The 17,283-nt window shown below is 40.8% G+C and overlaps 2 protein-coding genes across 3 annotated transcripts; one reads left to right on the top strand and one right to left on the bottom strand.

Moving 5' to 3' along the window:
• The first annotated feature begins 44 nt into the window (after positions 1-44).
• Positions 45-11,708, top strand: fbxo10 (F-box protein 10). Its single transcript, XM_008417319.3, has 11 exons — positions 45-341; positions 641-1,239; positions 2,596-3,405; positions 4,919-5,068; positions 5,256-5,392; positions 6,916-6,986; positions 7,073-7,225; positions 7,323-7,676; positions 8,675-8,985; positions 9,067-9,254; positions 10,540-11,708. The coding sequence occupies exons 2-11, from the start codon at positions 655-657 to the stop codon at positions 10,718-10,720; spliced, it is 2,940 nt and encodes a 979-aa protein (XP_008415541.1). The 5' UTR covers positions 45-341; positions 641-654; the 3' UTR covers positions 10,721-11,708.
• polr1e (RNA polymerase I subunit E) lies at positions 9,882-16,410 on the bottom strand. Of its 2 annotated transcripts, none has more exons than XM_081608878.1 (12): positions 16,299-16,410; positions 15,990-16,090; positions 15,816-15,892; positions 15,256-15,353; positions 15,092-15,144; positions 14,850-14,994; positions 14,619-14,729; positions 14,411-14,507; positions 14,189-14,319; positions 13,253-13,334; positions 12,964-13,095; positions 9,882-11,906 (listed from the first exon to the last, which is right to left on the bottom strand). In XM_081608878.1, exons 1-12 carry the CDS (start codon positions 16,360-16,362, stop codon positions 11,741-11,743), a joined length of 1,257 nt encoding a protein of 418 aa, XP_081465004.1. In that variant the 5' UTR covers positions 16,363-16,410; the 3' UTR covers positions 9,882-11,740. The 2 variants fall into 2 exon arrangements, with proteins under 2 accessions (XP_081465004.1, XP_008415555.1); XM_008417333.3 differs by having other exon boundaries at positions 15,256-15,341.
• Between the last annotated feature and the right edge of the window lie 873 nt (positions 16,411-17,283).

Genomic DNA, 17,283 nt, shown 5'->3' with positions numbered 1-17,283 from the left:
TCTTGAAATTGCGCGTGCGCTCGTGTGCGTGCGTGCGTGGAGTGGATGAGAAGGAAGGGAAGGGGAAGGGGAGGTCGTAAAGGTAAACGCCCACTTTTTTGGAAGCGGAAGATGGAGATCTGTGTTCGCCTGCTGCCGTAAACTGGAAGCCTGTTTGGTCTGAGCTCCATATTTCGGTGGCACATCTGCAGTCATGATAGGCTGCAGAGAGCTGCTGCAGCGGCGGCGGCTGTGAGGAGACTCTCCCCCCGGCATGCTGACATGGAGCGCTCGGTAAACAGCTGTTGGAAACGTCGAGCCGACATGTGTTGATCCGTCGAACTATGGCGAACTGTTGAAAGGTAAGGTATTCAATTTTTCATTATTTGTACCTAACTGTAGTTGCGCAATAACTAGCGGCATCTTTTCGTGCTAGCTACCCATCATTATTTTTATTTTACTGATGGAACTATCAAACTTTAAAGAAAACAGGATCTGGATGTTTGTTCTCAAGAAAACATAGAAAATATAGAGCTTGCACTATTGTTTCCTCTCTGAAATAACACAGTGATGGTATAACCTTACTAATCAAGTATGTTTGTTATTATTGTTTGCCTAAGTGGTTTCCTGTTGCTTTAATTGCGTGTGCTCCTGTCTCCAGGTGTCTCTGCTGCCATGGAGGTGGGTAGTCTCCCCGTGGAGCTGTGGAGGGTTATCTTGGCTTACCTCCCCCTCCCTGACTTGGGCCGCTGCTGCCAGGTGTGCCGTGCCTGGAGGGAGCTCATCTTCTCACTTGATAACACCCGCTGGAGGCAGCTCTGCCTGGGCTGTCCCGAGTGCCGGCATCCCAACTGGCCCAGTCAGCCCCACCTGGAGCCCCCGTCCTGGAGGGAGGCCCTGAAACAGCACGCTCTCGCCACCCGCACCTGGACCAGAAACGGACAGGAGCTCCAGTCTTCTGCCTGCCTGCTCTTTTTCCGCAGACGAAAGGATCGCAGGGTTTGGCATGTGGGCCCCGGGTGTGAGTTTGAGACCCTGCGAGGGGCTCTTGGTGTGGTGGGGCCATACGACCGTGTGGTCCTCCATCCAGGGGTGTATGAAGAGCAGGCGGAAGTGGCACTGAAAGTGCCTGTGGAGCTGGTCGGTGTGGGGCGACTGGGTGAAGTGGCCCTCCTGGTTTGCATTGAGCAGCAGTGCCCGACTGCCAGGCTGTGTAACCTGGTGTTTATGCCACCCTGGTTCTCCACTGTTGTCTACAAGGTGTTGTCACACAGCTTGTCACACAGCGTCTTAAGAAAGTATTCGCACCACTTAACATTTTTCACAGTTTGTAACTTTGCAGCCACAAACTTTTCTGTTTCTTTGGGAATCCATTTGATAGAGGAACATAAAGTTATGCACGATTGTGAAGTGAAAGGAAAAGGATGCATGGCTTTATATTGTTTTCTTTATAAAAAATAATTGTTCCATTCATAGATATTAACTCCTTTTAGATGCGTACGTATGCTATTAAATAAACTTCAGTTCAATCAGTTGCCTTCAGAAGTCACCAAATAGTAAATAGTCCACTTGTGCATAATTTAATCTCAGCAGAAATCCAGCTGTTCCTTGAAAACCTGAGAAATGTTATTTGAGAACATTGTGGAGGAGCTGCAGATGTGCACATCTTATGGAAAGTTGTTGACAGGGCAAGTGTGTTGTACTCTGCAGATCTTTGCCTTAATGGAAGTGTGGCAAGAAGAAAGCCACTAGAAATTCTGTTCAAAATTGTCAATGTTTGAGACACGACAAACATGGATAAAGGTGGTTAAATGAGACCAAATTTGAACTTTTTGGTGTTTATGAAAAATGCTGTATGTTGTGGAAAATTAATGCTTCGCTCAAGTTACCTAGTAAGTCGGATCTCGGAGTCGAGTTTGACTTCAGATTGAGTTAAGAGTTGGAATGTCAGAGTTGCTCCCAAGTGGTGAATCTGACTTCAGAGAACGTTTCATTTGATGTTTCTGACTGGGAAGTCAAAATTACCCAGTTCTGCTAGTAACTGGAACGCAGCAATAAACTGCACAAAATCTGAACACATAATCTCAAAAGAGGACATGATATGGCGTGGTGGCAGCATCAAGCTGCGGCAAAACAATTTTTTTAGCTGTGACATGGTCGCATTAAAGAATTGGTGGGAAGGTAGGTGGAGGGCAATATGGGGCAGTTCTGAAGGGAAACTTGTTAGAGGCTGCAAAACACTTGAGATGTGGACAGATGTTCATCTTCCAGCAGGACAGTGATCCTAAACGTAGAGCTAGAACTGCAATGATAAAGTTCATATAAATGTGTATTTATGTCCTAGAATGTCCCAGGTCAGAGCAATCCAATTGAGAATATGTAGCAAGACTTAAAAATTGGGAATGAGCACAGTTGAATGCATCACTTTTTCTTTTTTATAGACATTTATCTGTAAATAAAAATAGAAAATAATTGAACATTTTCCTTTCACTACACAATTGTAGTGTGGATTATTTTTGTAAGTACCTGCAACACTAAGAATCTTCACAATTATACCTTTATCTGTCTTGCTGAGTGTGCCTGACTCTAGCCAATTTGTGTCCTTGCCTTCTCTAGACATCATGGGGTCATGTCCAACTCGATAACTGCAATTTTGAGGGAGCCCAGCTGCAAATCCGTGGCCCCGGGACGTGCCAGGCTCGATTTTGCTCCTTCTCCCAGGGCAGCTCTGCCCACTTGCTGGGTGTTGTCCTCAGTTTGTTGGACAGCTGTGATTTCTCTGGAAGTGACACGGCTTCTGTGACTGTGGAGGGTCCTCCGGCATCAGAAAGGAACTGGGCTTGCAAGCACTTGGCCGCTCTGGCTAGGTCATTCCCATCTCAGTCCGGCAGCACTCCCAGACGTCACGAAGGCAGCTCCAACGATAAGCCTGACCTTCCTGGTGGTAATGTAAAAAAGGAGAACATAAGCATGGAGGACTGGAAGAGACGGACCGGTGGAGATGCAGTGTGTCGGGGCACGGTTATTGAAGATCCCTGGAGTGACGGTGAGCATAGCAATGGGGAGGAGGAGAACCAGGAAGGAACTAACGACACCAAGAAGCTCTTTACGCTGGATTACAAAATCCTTTATGACCAACATGGGCTATCCCATTTACTGAAGCCTCGGGCGGATGGCTCTCTGCCTCTTGCCTCGTCACCCGACCCTCCATCTGTGACCCCGGAACCTCTCACCCTGCAGCAGGAGCTAGACAGGGACCCCGAGGCTCAGATGCTGGCATCATCGATCCTCGGCTGCATCCTGAGGCGCTGCCTGTTTAGGGACGGGAAGGGGGGTGTACATCTGTCAAACTATGGACAAGCTCGACTGGAGGAAAACTTATTCCGCAGCCTGAACTATGCCGTCCGGTGCATCCAGCATTCCACAGTAAATAAAACTTTGTTCTTTCCTCTAATAAATCTGTAAAATGCAGTGGCTCTCAAAAAAACGTACACATTCGTGGTACAATGCCAGGGGTCTTGATGTAGGGTCTGATGTAAAGAAATTATAAAAAATAACATCAAATGTTTATTCTGTGCAGTGCCAATTGAAAAATCTCATTTGTTTTGGGTGGGGTTGTAGAAAAGGTGCAATAACCTTTAATAATCTTTGCACAATAAAGCTGGAAACTGATCAGTGAGTGCCAGCCACCATTTGTAGGCACAGGAGTCTGGTTGCATAACTGTTCAAGCCCTTAATTTAATACTTTGATTCAATTTCCTCATTTAGTCTTATAAAGTTCACATCATGCAAATTGGTTCTGTTTAATCTAAGTTAAAGATCAACTACCCTAGTTTGTTCTCCTGACTTTATGTCTACCTGCTTTAGCTAAAGTCATATTTTACAGGGAAGTTACAAAGTAACAATGGGAACTTGTTCAAAAATATCTGTCACAATGAAAATCTTTAACAACCTGAAAAAATTTGGAGCAACAGCAACATTAGAAACGTGAATACTTCTCATCAATCTTTATAAAGATAATAACCATATGTATTCTTTGTGTAAATGAAGCCAGGAGTTGGGATAAATGAAGCATTTTTCTCCCTGTAACATCCCCGCCTGCCAGATTTGAGCCATATGGGGAAGTTTTTGTGAGAGGCTTTATTGGAGTCTAAAGGAACAAAACCTTCCAAGTATTTGGGCAACATTTTCAAAATGTTTTCCATTAAAAAAAACACACTGGGTATAAACATCCAATTCCCAATGTGATGCATGATGGGGGCATGATCATGCTCTGGGATTACTGTTATACAAAGAAAACTTTGTTTTATCTCTTAAGTTATGACCAGTTCCAAATACTACTTGACCCAAAACTTTTAACTGTCTGCTAAAAAGCATCGCCATGAGTTTATGCACTTTTATGCATCTAAATCTGCATAAAAGTGACTTCCATGATGGGAAAAATTAAGCTTTGGTCTAACCAAAACTGAGAGAAATCTGGGGGGGGGGGGTCACCAGAAGAGGGCAAGAAGAAGAGATTTCCTCACAAACTTCTAGATCTGGAGAACTTGTTCATGTCAAAGTGGGCAAATGTTGCCAAATGAAGATGCAGAGTGCTGATGATGTGAAAATGAAATCACAAGTTGGTTCAGCAAGGTGTTGGATAAAGAATGTTTCACTTGTAAAACCATGTTTTTGTTTTTTTAAACAGTTTAATTTACCAATGTTTTGAAATTAAAATTTTGATGTCATGATCTAAGTTTTTTTACATCATAAAACCAAAGCATTTTACCAAAGGTGTGTACACTTTTGAGAGCCACTATATTTCTTTACACATTTAGATTTCACAAGTTATTTCCAGGAACATATCAAGTTAAGGCAGTCGTATCATTAGTAATTTAGGTTCGGTTTCCCTCTCAGGCTGTTACTTGAGCTGCCACTTTGCTCTCTCTTTCCTTAGATTGTGATGCTAAGAAACGAGGTGTGCGAGTGCCGTGCTTCAGGTGTGTTTCTGCGCCTATCTGCTCAGGGCCTCATCGCAGAAAACAACATCCACTCAAACGGGGAGGCTGGGCTAGACATCCGAAAGGGAGCTAACCCCATCATCCTGGTAAATCTGACACCACCTTCTATCAAAGTTAAACTTATTGACAGAAACACTTGCCAATTGAAAAGGAGTCTCTCTGGTGTCACCTTTTTTATTTATAAGTACTGAATCTGCACTAAATTAAATTGACATTGCTGGCAAAAACTGAGCTTCTGAATTTCACACTGAAATTCCGTCTTTCCTTCCACAGTGCAATAAGATACACAGCGGTTTGCGTTCTGGTGTTGTTGTTCTTGGCAATGGGAAAGGTTCAGTTCGGAGCAACCTGATCTATAACAACAAAGAAGCTGGTGTGTACATTCTCTTTAGCGGGAATCCAGTGGTGAGGTAAGTCAGACTCTATAAACTTTACCCAGAATTGTTTGGATCTTATTCCCAGTGTTTGGATATGGTTGTGTAATTACTAGCCCTCTCTTGCATCCTGATTTCTTCATTCTGGACCCCCCTCCCAAGTGTTTTCATTCATCTTCAGTCATGAAAAAAAGATTTACACTTCCACTTTTTTAGGCAGGTAATTTTCAAAGAGTTATTAACACTACTGGATTATTTGACTCTACACACATGGACTTGAAATTCCATTTTAATTCCATTTTAACTTTAAGAAGACATTTTGCAGCTGTAACTGCTTCAGCTCATCTTGGAAGTTTGTCTGCAATATCTAGGAGTCTGTTTATAGAAATGTTTAACATTCTTTCAGGAGAGCATTTGGGAGGTTTGACACGGATGTTGGACAAGAAGGCCTGGCTCACAAAAATCTCTGCTCAGATTCTCTGTCAGATAAAAGTCAGAGCTTTGTGGTTTTCCACACAATACTCACCGATTTGTGTCCTCTTGGGCCTTATTTTGAGCACTGGATAGCAGTCATGCCAGAGCAGCATTCTGAGAGTTAGGAACCTAAAACTGTTCATCAGTACTTAATAAAATATTAACAATTATACTAATCATTAGTTCGCAATTGATGTTGGCCCCATTTTTACCTGTCAATTCTGTCACTATTTTATATAAGTTGTCATATAATGAAACATTTCTGACATGATGTACAGACTTGGGTGGAAAATACAGTTTCCAGGGATTGGCAACACAGTCACTGGAAAAACATTCACCCTCGCTACTCCCAAATGATTTAGGAAGGAAAGTAGCAGCTAGATGCAGTTAATTAAAGCATCAACTAACAACGTACGAGTGGGACTGCTTCTATTAGCACACAAATTTTAGCCAATTGCTAGACTGAAAGATTCATGTGTTTCAACACAATGCCAAGAAGTACAGACATCTGCAGTTACCTTGTAAAAGCAATTGCAAGGCTGTGTCTGTAACCACAAGATTTCTGAAATGTTTTTTCGACAAGTAAAATCAAAGTCAAGATGTTCAGCTATTACAATACATGGTGCCATGTGTGGCAAAGCAAAACTTTGCACAAACACATGGTGAAAGAGAGCTGTAATTTGCACTTATTTTGTATATAAAATATTGGGGCATTATGAGGCTTGCAAGATCCCAAACACAGCAGCATATCTAAAACTGAATAGCTGAAAAATAAGAAAATCAAGTTTTTTAATCTCTACTGGAACCCTAAGACAGATTTGTCTACATTAATGCCAGGAAGCCCCCAACAAACTGGAACAGTTTTGTAAAAAACGAAATGGGCCAAAATTCTCCCACAATCATGACAGATTGATAAAGTCAATATGGCAAAATACTACTTGAGCTTATTGTTGCTAAAGTTGCTGCAAGACATTAAATCATGGGATGTACTTACTTTCTACCTTTACTGTAGCTTGATAACCAAATCTCCTTTAAAATTTGGAAAGCTACAGCATAAGGGACTGTTTTTTTCTGTCTGCTTGTAGTGGAAATTGCATCTTCCAAGGCCAGGCAGCAGGAATTGCTATAAACGAGAATGGCAGAGGGCTGATAACAGGTTTGTGTGGGTGGCTTTGCACCATTTCTTTATTCACATCAGCAAAACTCAATTCTTTATGCAGATATTATGTCGTTCCTTTACAGAAAATGTGATAAGAGAGAACCAGTGGGGAGGAGTGGACATCCGCAGAGGAGGTGACCCAATACTGAAGAACAACTACATCTGTTACGGCTACTCCGACGGAGTGGTGGTGGGAGAAAGGGGGCGTGGACTTATTGAGGGAAATCATGTATACTGTATGTCCTTTCTGCCTGGAAATGGTTGCATTAAATGGAGAGCATATCATTTCAGACCAGTTTGCTTTCAAACACTTTCCTCCCTTGATTTTTTTAGGTAATAAAGGCTGCGGCGTGTGGGTTATGTCATCCAGCCTCCCCCAGCTTTTGGGGAACTACATCATTCATAACTGTATGTACGGACTGGCGGTGTTCTGCAGGAAGGATCCGGACAACATTGAAGCCAGGGAGGGGAACTGGCCTGGACAGGAAGGGATGGGTGGAGATGTGGCCAATGGGGAAAGGAGAGGAGTTGTTGAAGGAGAAGCCAGGGAAGGGCAGGAGAACTTCAATGAAGAGGGGGAACTGTTCGCTTGGGAGAGTGATCTGGACAGCGAGGATGAGCGGCACTCTGCTCGGCGGTCTATCAGCGTGGCGCTAATGGAGGGCAACTGTGTGAGCTACAATGGAGGTACTAAGCTATGTCACATAAACGTGTACATTGCATGGCCAAAGTAGAAATGACCTCTAAACTGTTCTACTTTTTGGCAGGTTACAAACACAACCTCGCATGTATTTTATTGGGATTTCATGTAATAGCCAACACAAGGTTTTCCTCTTTTTTTTTTCACAAAATAACTCAAGCTCTGTCAATTTTGATTGGGGTTGTCTGTGAAGAAAAATTTTAAAGTCTTGGCACAAACTCTCAATTTCATCTACGTCTGGACTTTGACAGGGTCATTCTAACACATCTGTGTTGATCTAAACTATTCTGGCTGTGTATGTGGAGTCTAGGTAAAGTTGGACTCCTGTCCCTGCCAGCATGCCTAGGTGGGCCCCATGTGGGGGAAAGGAGGGCTGATGTATGGGTCCCATATGGGTTCTACGATGGCCCTACATGGGCCCTAAATAAACAAACCCATGTGGACCCACCACCATAGGGTCCATGTGGGCTGTGGCCCTACATGGGCAAACCCATGTGGGGCCATCGTGGAACCCGCGGACAAACCCATATGGTCTGCCCTCCTTTTCCCCACATGGGGCCCACCTAGGCATGCTGGCAGGGTGTGACAGGTTTTCTTCAAAGATTGACCTCTATTTACTTCCAACCTACTAATAACTGACAAGCTTCACCGTCTCTGTTGCAGAAAAGCATTCACACAATATGAAGATGCCACCACCGTGTTTCAAAATAGGGATGGTGTGTTTAGGCTTATGCATAATGTAGTTTTCTGCCACACAGTATTTTGCATGTAGGCCCAGCCTAACCAGAAGGTTAATCTCCTGTGGGTTTGGAGGATGGTTCAAAACCACGTATCATTTTGTTTTTTCTTCACAGTTACGCACAACTTTGTGTTGGTCAATCACATGAAAACTAATGAACTCTGTTGGACGGTGTCAATGTGGAATGCTTTCTTACAGCACAGTAAAGTCAGCCTTCATAATTCTCCTGTTTCTTCCTTTCTGTAGCGGTTGGCCTGTACGTGAAGAGCAGCGAGGCCCTGAATGTTTTTGCAAACCTTATGAACAGAAACTGCGGCCCGGGCGTTGCTGTGCTGCAGAGCACTCAGCTGACCCGGCTCGTTACTAACTGCATTGTCGAAAATGGCCGGGGTGGCGTTACAGTGGAGAAAGACTGCAGAGTGGAGCTCCGCGGCAACGGCATCTATGAAAACAGTGGCCACGGTGTCAGGTTTAGTGGCAGCGGGCAGATAGTGGAGAATGATGTGGTCAGTAACTGTGGATACGGCATCCAGGTTTCTGCAAGCACAGACATTAAGGTGAGTTGATCTCTTAGACTTATTTCAGAAACACTTTGCCTTTGTGCACATTAATGTGAGTTTTATGATTCTCGTCTCCAGGTGGTTCGTAATCGTGTCCAACCAGCACAGGGTTGTGGTATTGCTCTGCTGGGCCCAGTAAAAGGTGTCGTCCATGACAACATCCTGTTTCAGGGTCATCCAGAAAACAAGAAGCCACTCCTACACACAGATGCTGGAAATGAAACCTGTGTGTTGCGTAACAACAGTATTCTAAGGTTTAATAACAGGTAACCAAGCAACTGAGTGAAAAGTAACTGTCTTGTTTTTTTTTCTTCCTTTCTTCCCATGTAAAAATAAGCAGCTCCTGCTGGTCTTTCATAACAGTGATATTTCAGTTGTACAATTTGCCAGAAATTGAACACTGTCGTACAGGTTTTCTTGTAATTTATACCCACAGATCTTCCTCTGTTCCTGGGAGATGGTATATGGTAGCTGGCTTACAATGTCAGGATATTACTGTAAAGCTAAAGAGACAAAGAAAAATGCAATTTTCAGGTGAAATTTAATCAGTATAATAATGTCCTATTTCAAACAAAAGACTCAAGTTCTTTTAAATACAAGTAATTTCTTGAAAGGCTGTCCATAGGATAACCTCTAAAAAAACCTCCCCCTTTTATAATGTAATTGTTGATCCATTAATAACTGTTTAGGTTTGAACAGCAGTTTATTCTTGTCATTTTTAAAGCTTGTAAAATTCTAAAATCTAAAAGCTTTTACCCAAACTATTTGGCAGATAGACGTGCCTTGCTTAAAGTATATATGTTATATATATAAATATATATGTAATATTTTATTATGTTTTATTTTAATGATCAACCTTTTGGCTTTAAGTAATGAAGTTAAAAGATGTAAACCAATATTCACGTGAACTTTATTGAAGATCACACCAAACAAATGCTATATAGTTACTGCTGTGGGAATGATTTTATTGACCAGGAAAAGCTAAGCTGGTCTGAGTTCATTATTGAGCTAACTGCAGGGCAATCTTGAAGCAAAACTTTAATTCGAGGAAGCAAATATTCTGAGATTGGGGCAGATCTTTGCCATCCAGCAAGATGACATGCAACCAGTGATGCAACGGAGTAGTTGGAGCACTTTAGCTCTCCATTCAGCCTGAGCTTGGGCTATTTTATAAGAAAGGTAACGACAAAAAACATTAGTCTCTTGTCGATAAACACCTTCAAAGACTTCAACAAAGTATTGACAGAAAGGGTCTGAATAAAAATGCATGCCACACTTTTGAATATAGAAACCCATGAATAATTTCCCTTCCACTTCACAAGTATTTACTGCATTGTTTTGTCACATAGCTCCAAATAAAACAGTGTCGTTTATGGTTGTACTTTAAGAAAAATGTGAACAAGGAGTATGAATATTTAAATCATTCACTCACCAAGGACAGCTAAAATAGAGACGTTTCCCAAATAGCAAAGGTCTAAAAAAAGAAACTAAGATCACCTTCATAAGCCCCCTGTAATTTATGCTTCTTATTTCTCTCTTTGTACTTTTCAGTGGTGCATCTTCCCCACCATGGGTTCTAGAAAACCCGCCTCCTCGCCCTCTGGCCAGCTCCCCTACAGGCCTCTCATCCTCCCAGTATCCTTCACGGCTTGGGATTTCCATGACAACCAGAGTTGGCGCTGCCGTAGAGAGCGGATGTCACAGCGGCAGCATGTTCTGCTCCATCCTGTGATTTAACGGCCAAGCATGCAAAAACTGAAGCCTTCCTGTGGGGTCCCAAACTGTTCACTTTTTACCTACTGATGATCCAAAAGAAGTACCGACTTTTTCTTCCAGGATTCAAGAGATCACCTTTGGCTCTGTACGTAAATGTGATGTTTTATATATATATCTATATCTATATCTATAGATATACATCTATATATATAGATATATATCTATATATATAAATTAGGGAAAATTTTACAATAAAATGCCTGCACACAAGGTTTTGAACAAAAACTCATCTAAATATCAACTGCATGTTTGAAGCTTTATCTTAATGTTCTTTTACACCACAGACTTGTTTTTATCATTATGCTTTTAATAGTTTCTGTTTAGGACGTGTGCTTTAATAAATCCCAGCAGCAAGGGAAGGCTTTAGAAATTATAGCTCATCTGGTACAAATCTGTGCCTTTTTTGATATTTAAAAAAAAAAATCTACAATTGTAGCAGGGGGGTTTGGAAAGATGATCGTATGAAGTGAATATGCAACAACAAGCCAAAATTAAGCTTCTGCCTCTTGCACAGTGTGTTGTTTTAAGATGAGTTTCTGGCTTCAATGCCCAACACTCATTTTCTTGCAACCAGACAGAAAGAGAGTGTGCAATATGGCTACGTTCACACTGCAACCTGAGGTGACCTAATTCCGATTATTTTTGCCTTAATGCGACCTATATCTGATCTTTTCATGACAGTCTGAACAACACAGACTGAAATTTTTTGAAAGCGACCCAAAAAAATCTGAGTTAGGTCACTTCAGGCTGCAGTGTGAATGTAGTCTATGTGAAGTCTACAAATGTGCCTATAGAGTAAAGCTGGATGTTAGGTCATCTAGAGGTTGTTTACAGCTTGTTAGTTTTTACATCCTCAACAGTAATCATAAAAAAGATGATGTGCAACTCAATTTCCTCTTTTGTCTACAAAACATAATAAACGGCTCTTCTTTGTGATGTTTCCATTTCCTGCAGTCCTTCCATCTTTTCTTATACTTTAATGCATCTTCTTCCGTTTCCGTTGCTCGACAAACTTATTGTACTTGACCAGTGGTAGGACAACGGTGGCCTGTCTGTGGTCGTCACTCAGTGCGGCTTCGTCCCGTTCGGCTCTTGCTGGTTTAATCAAAGACAGTCCCATTGACTTTGCGATCTCGGTCATCCTGTACGCAACATGTGGGACAGAGATTTTAATTAGGAAAAAGAAACATACTAATACTGTCATAGTTTAAATAACACTTTTTAAAATCTAATGATTATGTTGACTCAGATAAACAGTGTTGTTAAATGCATTGCCCCATTTATGGTTTCTTCTATTCTTGCTGTTTTGTCAGAGTAAAATCACTTAGAACATAAGACAGACAACCAGAGTAAATAGAAAGTGCTGATTGTTTATTAAGGGGAAAACTATCAAAAACAAATTTGCCTTCTGTTGGAAAGTAATTGCCCCCTAATAATTGATTGTTCCACTCCTGGCCACAAAAACAAACATTTGTGAAAGCTGGTAATAAGTCTCTGACCTGGTAATAAATCTCTGAGGAGGAATCACTTGGTTTATTTCTGCCACATTTCATGTTTGTGAGCATGGACTTCTTCAGGTCATGCAACAAGATCTCACAATCTGATATGATGCCATATTTTGACTGGGAAACATCACAGATGTTTGACTGTCTGTATGATGCTCTTTTTTTCCCACATTTTACTTCAGATTTAATGGATGCACTTTTCAATAGGCTCCACTTTTGTATAAATTCCTAAGTTATATCCTTAGGAATATAACTATGGTTATATTCCTAAGGATTTACACACAATGATAGGAAGCAAAGTGCATTTAAGCAAATGTGAGGTAGGCTTCATCAGTTGTTTTAGTCACAGAGCTGTCCCATAGCTTACATATATGCCTATTTCTGATTTCGTTGGTGAATCACAATCAACAAAAAAGATATTTTGGATCTTCTGTGATCTCCTCAAAGAGTTGTCAAGAATCTTTGTTTATATGTGGCTTTTTAACCCTTTTCAATTACTTTAAATCCATATGGGATAGCTTCTTTTCCCTTAGTAAATGAAATCATTTGAAAATGTACTCTAGTACTTCTATGTACTCTAGTAGTGCCGATAACAAAATCTGTTTGACCTGAAACATTTGAGTGTGGCAAAAAAAAAATAAAAAATGCTGGTGTAAATACTTTTTTTCCAGCACTGAAAATTAAATCAACTCACTTGGCTTCGGTGATTCCCAGATCACGATGCAGTAACGAGAGGTCAGCAGTCATGTGTCCCATGTGCAGCAACAGAGCCAGGCTGTACGCTGCTAATTTGGCACGCATGGATGTTGAAACTATGTTCTGCACCCTGAAAAAATAAAGATAAAAGATGTGATTGGGTTATTTATTTAACACAACAAATTTTAAAGTCAGTCCAAAGTTTTTTTTACAGGATGAAACTTTCTGGTTGAAGAATTGGTGCAAAATGACAACAAGTCAAGCTAACAGTCACGTCATCATCATACCTCCCATTGTTGAAACTCTCCACAGTGAAAGTTCTGAAAAGCTTGTTCTGAATGATGCGAGGGCAGCCTTCATCATATCCAACTGTACAGAAAGAACAGACAGCAGAACTTTATGGCAAAGAAAGTTCTAATAACTTTCCCCTCTGATGATTCGGCACACACAAGTAAAACGTTCTGGAGTGTTTTTGTGACAACTGTTTGAGGAAAAGAACGTGTTTTGATTTTTAGAGTCTGAACATTCAGTCAGAATCAGGCAGGAGGACTGGACAATCCCAGAGCTGAGTCACAATAACATTTCCCCCTAGTTTTCCCAAAGAGAACTCCAGTGATTCTGTGCCGAATTGCCAAAACATCTCGACACCAGCTTAAGATATTGAGTGCTTTGCTAAATGTTTACTTCTACAACTTCCTATTTTTCCTGTTTCCCCTACAACTTTGTTGAAAATGTTCAGTCACAGAAAAACATCCCAGAAAATAATGCTGCCATTACCATATTTTTACCTTAAATGTGAATTTTACATTTCCTTTGCTGGAAAAACATTTTTGAAAGGAGTGACAAGATATATTAAATGTTTTCACGCTATATTAATTTTTTTAGATGTACCTTGTCAGCTGTTCCAGCTACCACATATCAGACAAGTGGCTGAATGGTAATTCTCTTTTGTTTGCTTATTACTCATTCCTAAAATGATTTTACACTTTGTTAATAAATGGACAGTTTGGATTGTCATTTTCATCTAAAATATTTTGTAATTTTTATTAGGTTCTTTGGAAGCTCACACTTATTGACATTTTTGTAAAAAAAAAAATTTTTTCCTTTAAACACCCATCTCTCTGGCAGGCCTGTAAAATCCCTAATATACCTGTATAAATAAATGCTTTTATACACGCCTGCTTCACAAAGAGCAGCTAAGAAGAGTAAAAGCATATACTCACACTTGCGTGGGATGCTCTTCTGACTCGCCAGTTTGAGGAGCAGAGAGAGATAAAAGGCGCAGCGTGCTATTCTCTCTCTGGCTTCACCTTCAGATGGCATGCTCTCTAAATGCTTCACAACACTCAGTGACCTTCAATCAAGAAGTAAAAATAAAATTCATCATGCAGGAAAACACTCTTGCTAAAGAAATTTCAGGAATTGCGAACAACTTGTTGCCCTACCCTCCTTCATCTCTCATCTTTTGCAGCTCCTCCTTGGTGAGTGCTGCCATCTTGGATCCAGGCTGCTCCAAAGCAGCGAGCTCGATGGGACTCAGGACTGAGGAGATCGGTTAAAGATGGAGAAAACCTCCACTGTAACTCCAGACATAAAACTATGGTTATATTCCTAAGGATTTACACACAATGATAGGAAGCAAATAAAAGATACGCTCATCAAATGGGTAGACGTCTTCTCGTTTGCCTGCGTTTGGATTGCAAGGAGGCATGTGGGACGCCACGGTCTCTTGGGACTCTGTCTGAATCACTTCCTGTTGGAGGGCTGAGGAAAGAAAAATGAAAAAATGTATCCGGTAACATTGCCACAAAGAGAAATAAAGAGTCGAAGCTCTTTTCTCTCTTTACTCATTGTTTTAAGACAGAGGAGCAGTTAGAAACTCACCTTCTAGACCCTTCTTTTCAATAACAGAGGAGGCAGCATTGGCCACTGCGGTCTGCAGGGCGTTGCTACCTACCTGGTTTAGCCTCCGGGAAGCCAGGGCTCGTTTCTGCTTGTTGGTGCCAAATGTCTCAATCAACAAGTCAACCTGAAGACAAAAGGAATCAGATTTAAACATGACCTTTTGTCTATTCACCAAGTCATTATGGTTTAATTAGGTGGGAGGAGAAAAGAAATATGTGTACTTTGTCTCTGTAGGATTGAGAAGTATCCTGAGGTTTGGTAGTTGATGTCTCCCCTGGTATTGAAGGCACAATAATTAAGCTTTTTGGACAGTTCTCAATGATTTTCAAAGGAAATGGGAGGCACTGATGTTACAATCAGTTCCAATGTGTGTTTTTGTTTTTACCTGGGATAACAGGCTGCATGTTGAACAGCACAGCGTTATGCACCTCCATTTGCATGGTCTGTTTGTTCAGCACGCCAACATAATATCTGGGAAAACATCTGATATTATGTTAAAAGCTCTTAACCCAACTTTACTGCAAAATAACTCAGAACTATGAATCATAGACATTTTTCTAACCACAAATGTAGTTGGTGGAAAAGGATTAAAGAGTTTTCAAAAATCCTTAAAAAATAAAATCTGGAATATGTCGAATGATTCTGTATTAAACCCCCCAAAGCAAATGCTTTGTAGCCCCATTTACTCTGATGTTAGCTCTTCCACCATATGAATGTGAGATTTTGATTGGTAGACCTCCTATGATGTCATGAACACATAGGAGGTCTGTTCCACATAGGAACAGAGTTTATTCCTATGTGGAAATCTATTCACTTGCTCATGATTATTCTGTGTACATTTGTTAGTGGAGAATACACACCACAGGATAGCATCTTTAAAATCGACACCTGAAGTAGAAAAACCTCCAACACAATTCGTTCTGCAACAAATATAATTGTACATACTTGCAGAGGCTGTTGCATTTCAGAGATCCCGCTTCAAAATTCTGACCAACATAGCTCAGTCTGTTTGATTCAGCAACCTCAGCAGAAGAAAAACATGATACGCATAAAAATCCAAACAGCACAACCTGGGTATGCAGAAATAAGAAACCCATCATGCACCAACATCTTCCTCACCAGTATCCGCTTGCTCTTCTTCCTCGGGTTGTTCTCATCTCTGTTCTTGTACAAGCTGAAATCGAGGCTCTCTGCATTGGCGCAGCCACTGGAAAAGCGGACTGTGTGAGAGAAACATTCAGAGACCAGTTGTTAACCTCTGATGCCTGGGTTTGAAGTCAAACTGCAGCGAGCGAGCCGCAGTTTGACCACGTGTGCGCGCGCTATTCCCTAAACACGGTCTCTAAATCTCACGCAACACGAAGCGACGATGTCATAGTTGAAATTCGGGTTCAATGACTTTATATGTTATAACGGAGATATATTCACCAACAGCTGCTTTGTCGGATTCAGTCTCTTCTCCACAGCACACTAAGGAGCAGGAGGCAGCCATGACAGTTGTTGTGGGGTTTCTTCTTTTTTTATTTATATAAGGCGGTGTTAAATGTGTTTCTGCCACCTAGAGGCGAAGAAAGAAACAAAATTTGCGTTACTATCCGGCCACCTCACTTGAGATTTAGCATGTGTTTTACTTTTCAAAGGGTTAAACCGTTATTGCACTGTCAAAAGGGGCTAAGGTTAGGGTATGTAGAGCTGAAAACTGGCAGCTGAAGTTGTCTTGGAAAAAATAAACATAAGCAACAATTATTAAAAAGCCTTTAAATAAAACAAAATCTAGATAATCTAATAATAAGGTCATAATAAGCATACGCTATTCTTGACTGAAATATAATATTATATTGTCTTGATCCAATTTTGACTACTGAAAGAAGACTACACTGGTTTTCATTTTTCAGAGACTTCTCAAAAATTGAAATGAAAGGTATTCACTTGGTCTATTCACCCTAACCCAGACCAAAATTTTGTCAGCAGAAACCACTGAGCAGCTGAGCTATTCTGTCCATAAAAATTTACCCAACTCCAATAAAAAAAGGAGAGTGGAAAACATCCTGACTTTACAGAGCTGGCCTAAGGTATAATTAAACAAAGCAACTGCTTAGGGTCCTCAGCAACTGCTTAGGGTCCACTCAGGGGCTCATAAATACTTAAATTTAATACATATCTAGATTTTTAAATTTAGTTTATTGAGAATGACAAAATAAAAAAAAATTAATATTCCAGTTTGAGATTAAAATGAGTTGACAAGTTTACTTTATAAAAGTACAAATATTTATCTTCATAGTTTGACTGTTGTGTTACCATAACCACAATCTCATGCTTTGTTATCTTTGTGTTTTAGTTCAGTTTGTTCACAAATATTTCTCAGTGAATAATAACCAATTATCAGTGGTTACTTTTAAGTTCAGTCAATTAA

This window comes from Poecilia reticulata, chromosome 1 (genome assembly GCF_904066995.2).
Source record: "Poecilia reticulata chromosome 1, P_reticulata-male-v2, whole genome shotgun sequence".
Taxonomy (NCBI): Eukaryota; Metazoa; Chordata; class Actinopteri; order Cyprinodontiformes; family Poeciliidae; genus Poecilia; species Poecilia reticulata.
This window is presented reverse-complemented; position numbering and strand designations above follow the sequence as displayed.

What these genes read in the sequence shown, in the direction of transcription:
- fbxo10 (XM_008417319.3), top strand. Translation starts at nt 655, where the DNA reads ATGGAGGTGGGTAGTCTCCCCGTGGAGCTGTGGAGGGTTATCTTGGCT. An exon ending in AGCGGGAATCCAGTGGTGAG is followed by an intron (nt 5,393 to 6,915) that starts GTAAGTCAGACT and finishes GTCTGCTTGTAG; the next exon opens with TGGAAATTGCATCTTCCAAG. An exon ending in CTGTGTGAGCTACAATGGAG is followed by an intron (nt 7,677 to 8,674) that starts GTACTAAGCTAT and finishes TCCTTTCTGTAG; the next exon opens with CGGTTGGCCTGTACGTGAAG.
- polr1e (XM_081608878.1), bottom strand. Translation starts at nt 16,362, where the DNA reads ATGGCTGCCTCCTGCTCCTTAGTGTGCTGTGGAGAAGAGACTGAATCC. An exon ending in AAGATGAGAGATGAAGGAGG is followed by an intron (nt 14,320 to 14,410) that starts GTAGGGCAACAA and finishes TCTTGATTGAAG; the next exon opens with GTCACTGAGTGTTGTGAAGC. An exon ending in GAGAGTTTCAACAATGGGAG is followed by an intron (nt 13,096 to 13,252) that starts GTATGATGATGA and finishes TTATTTTTTCAG; the next exon opens with GGTGCAGAACATAGTTTCAA.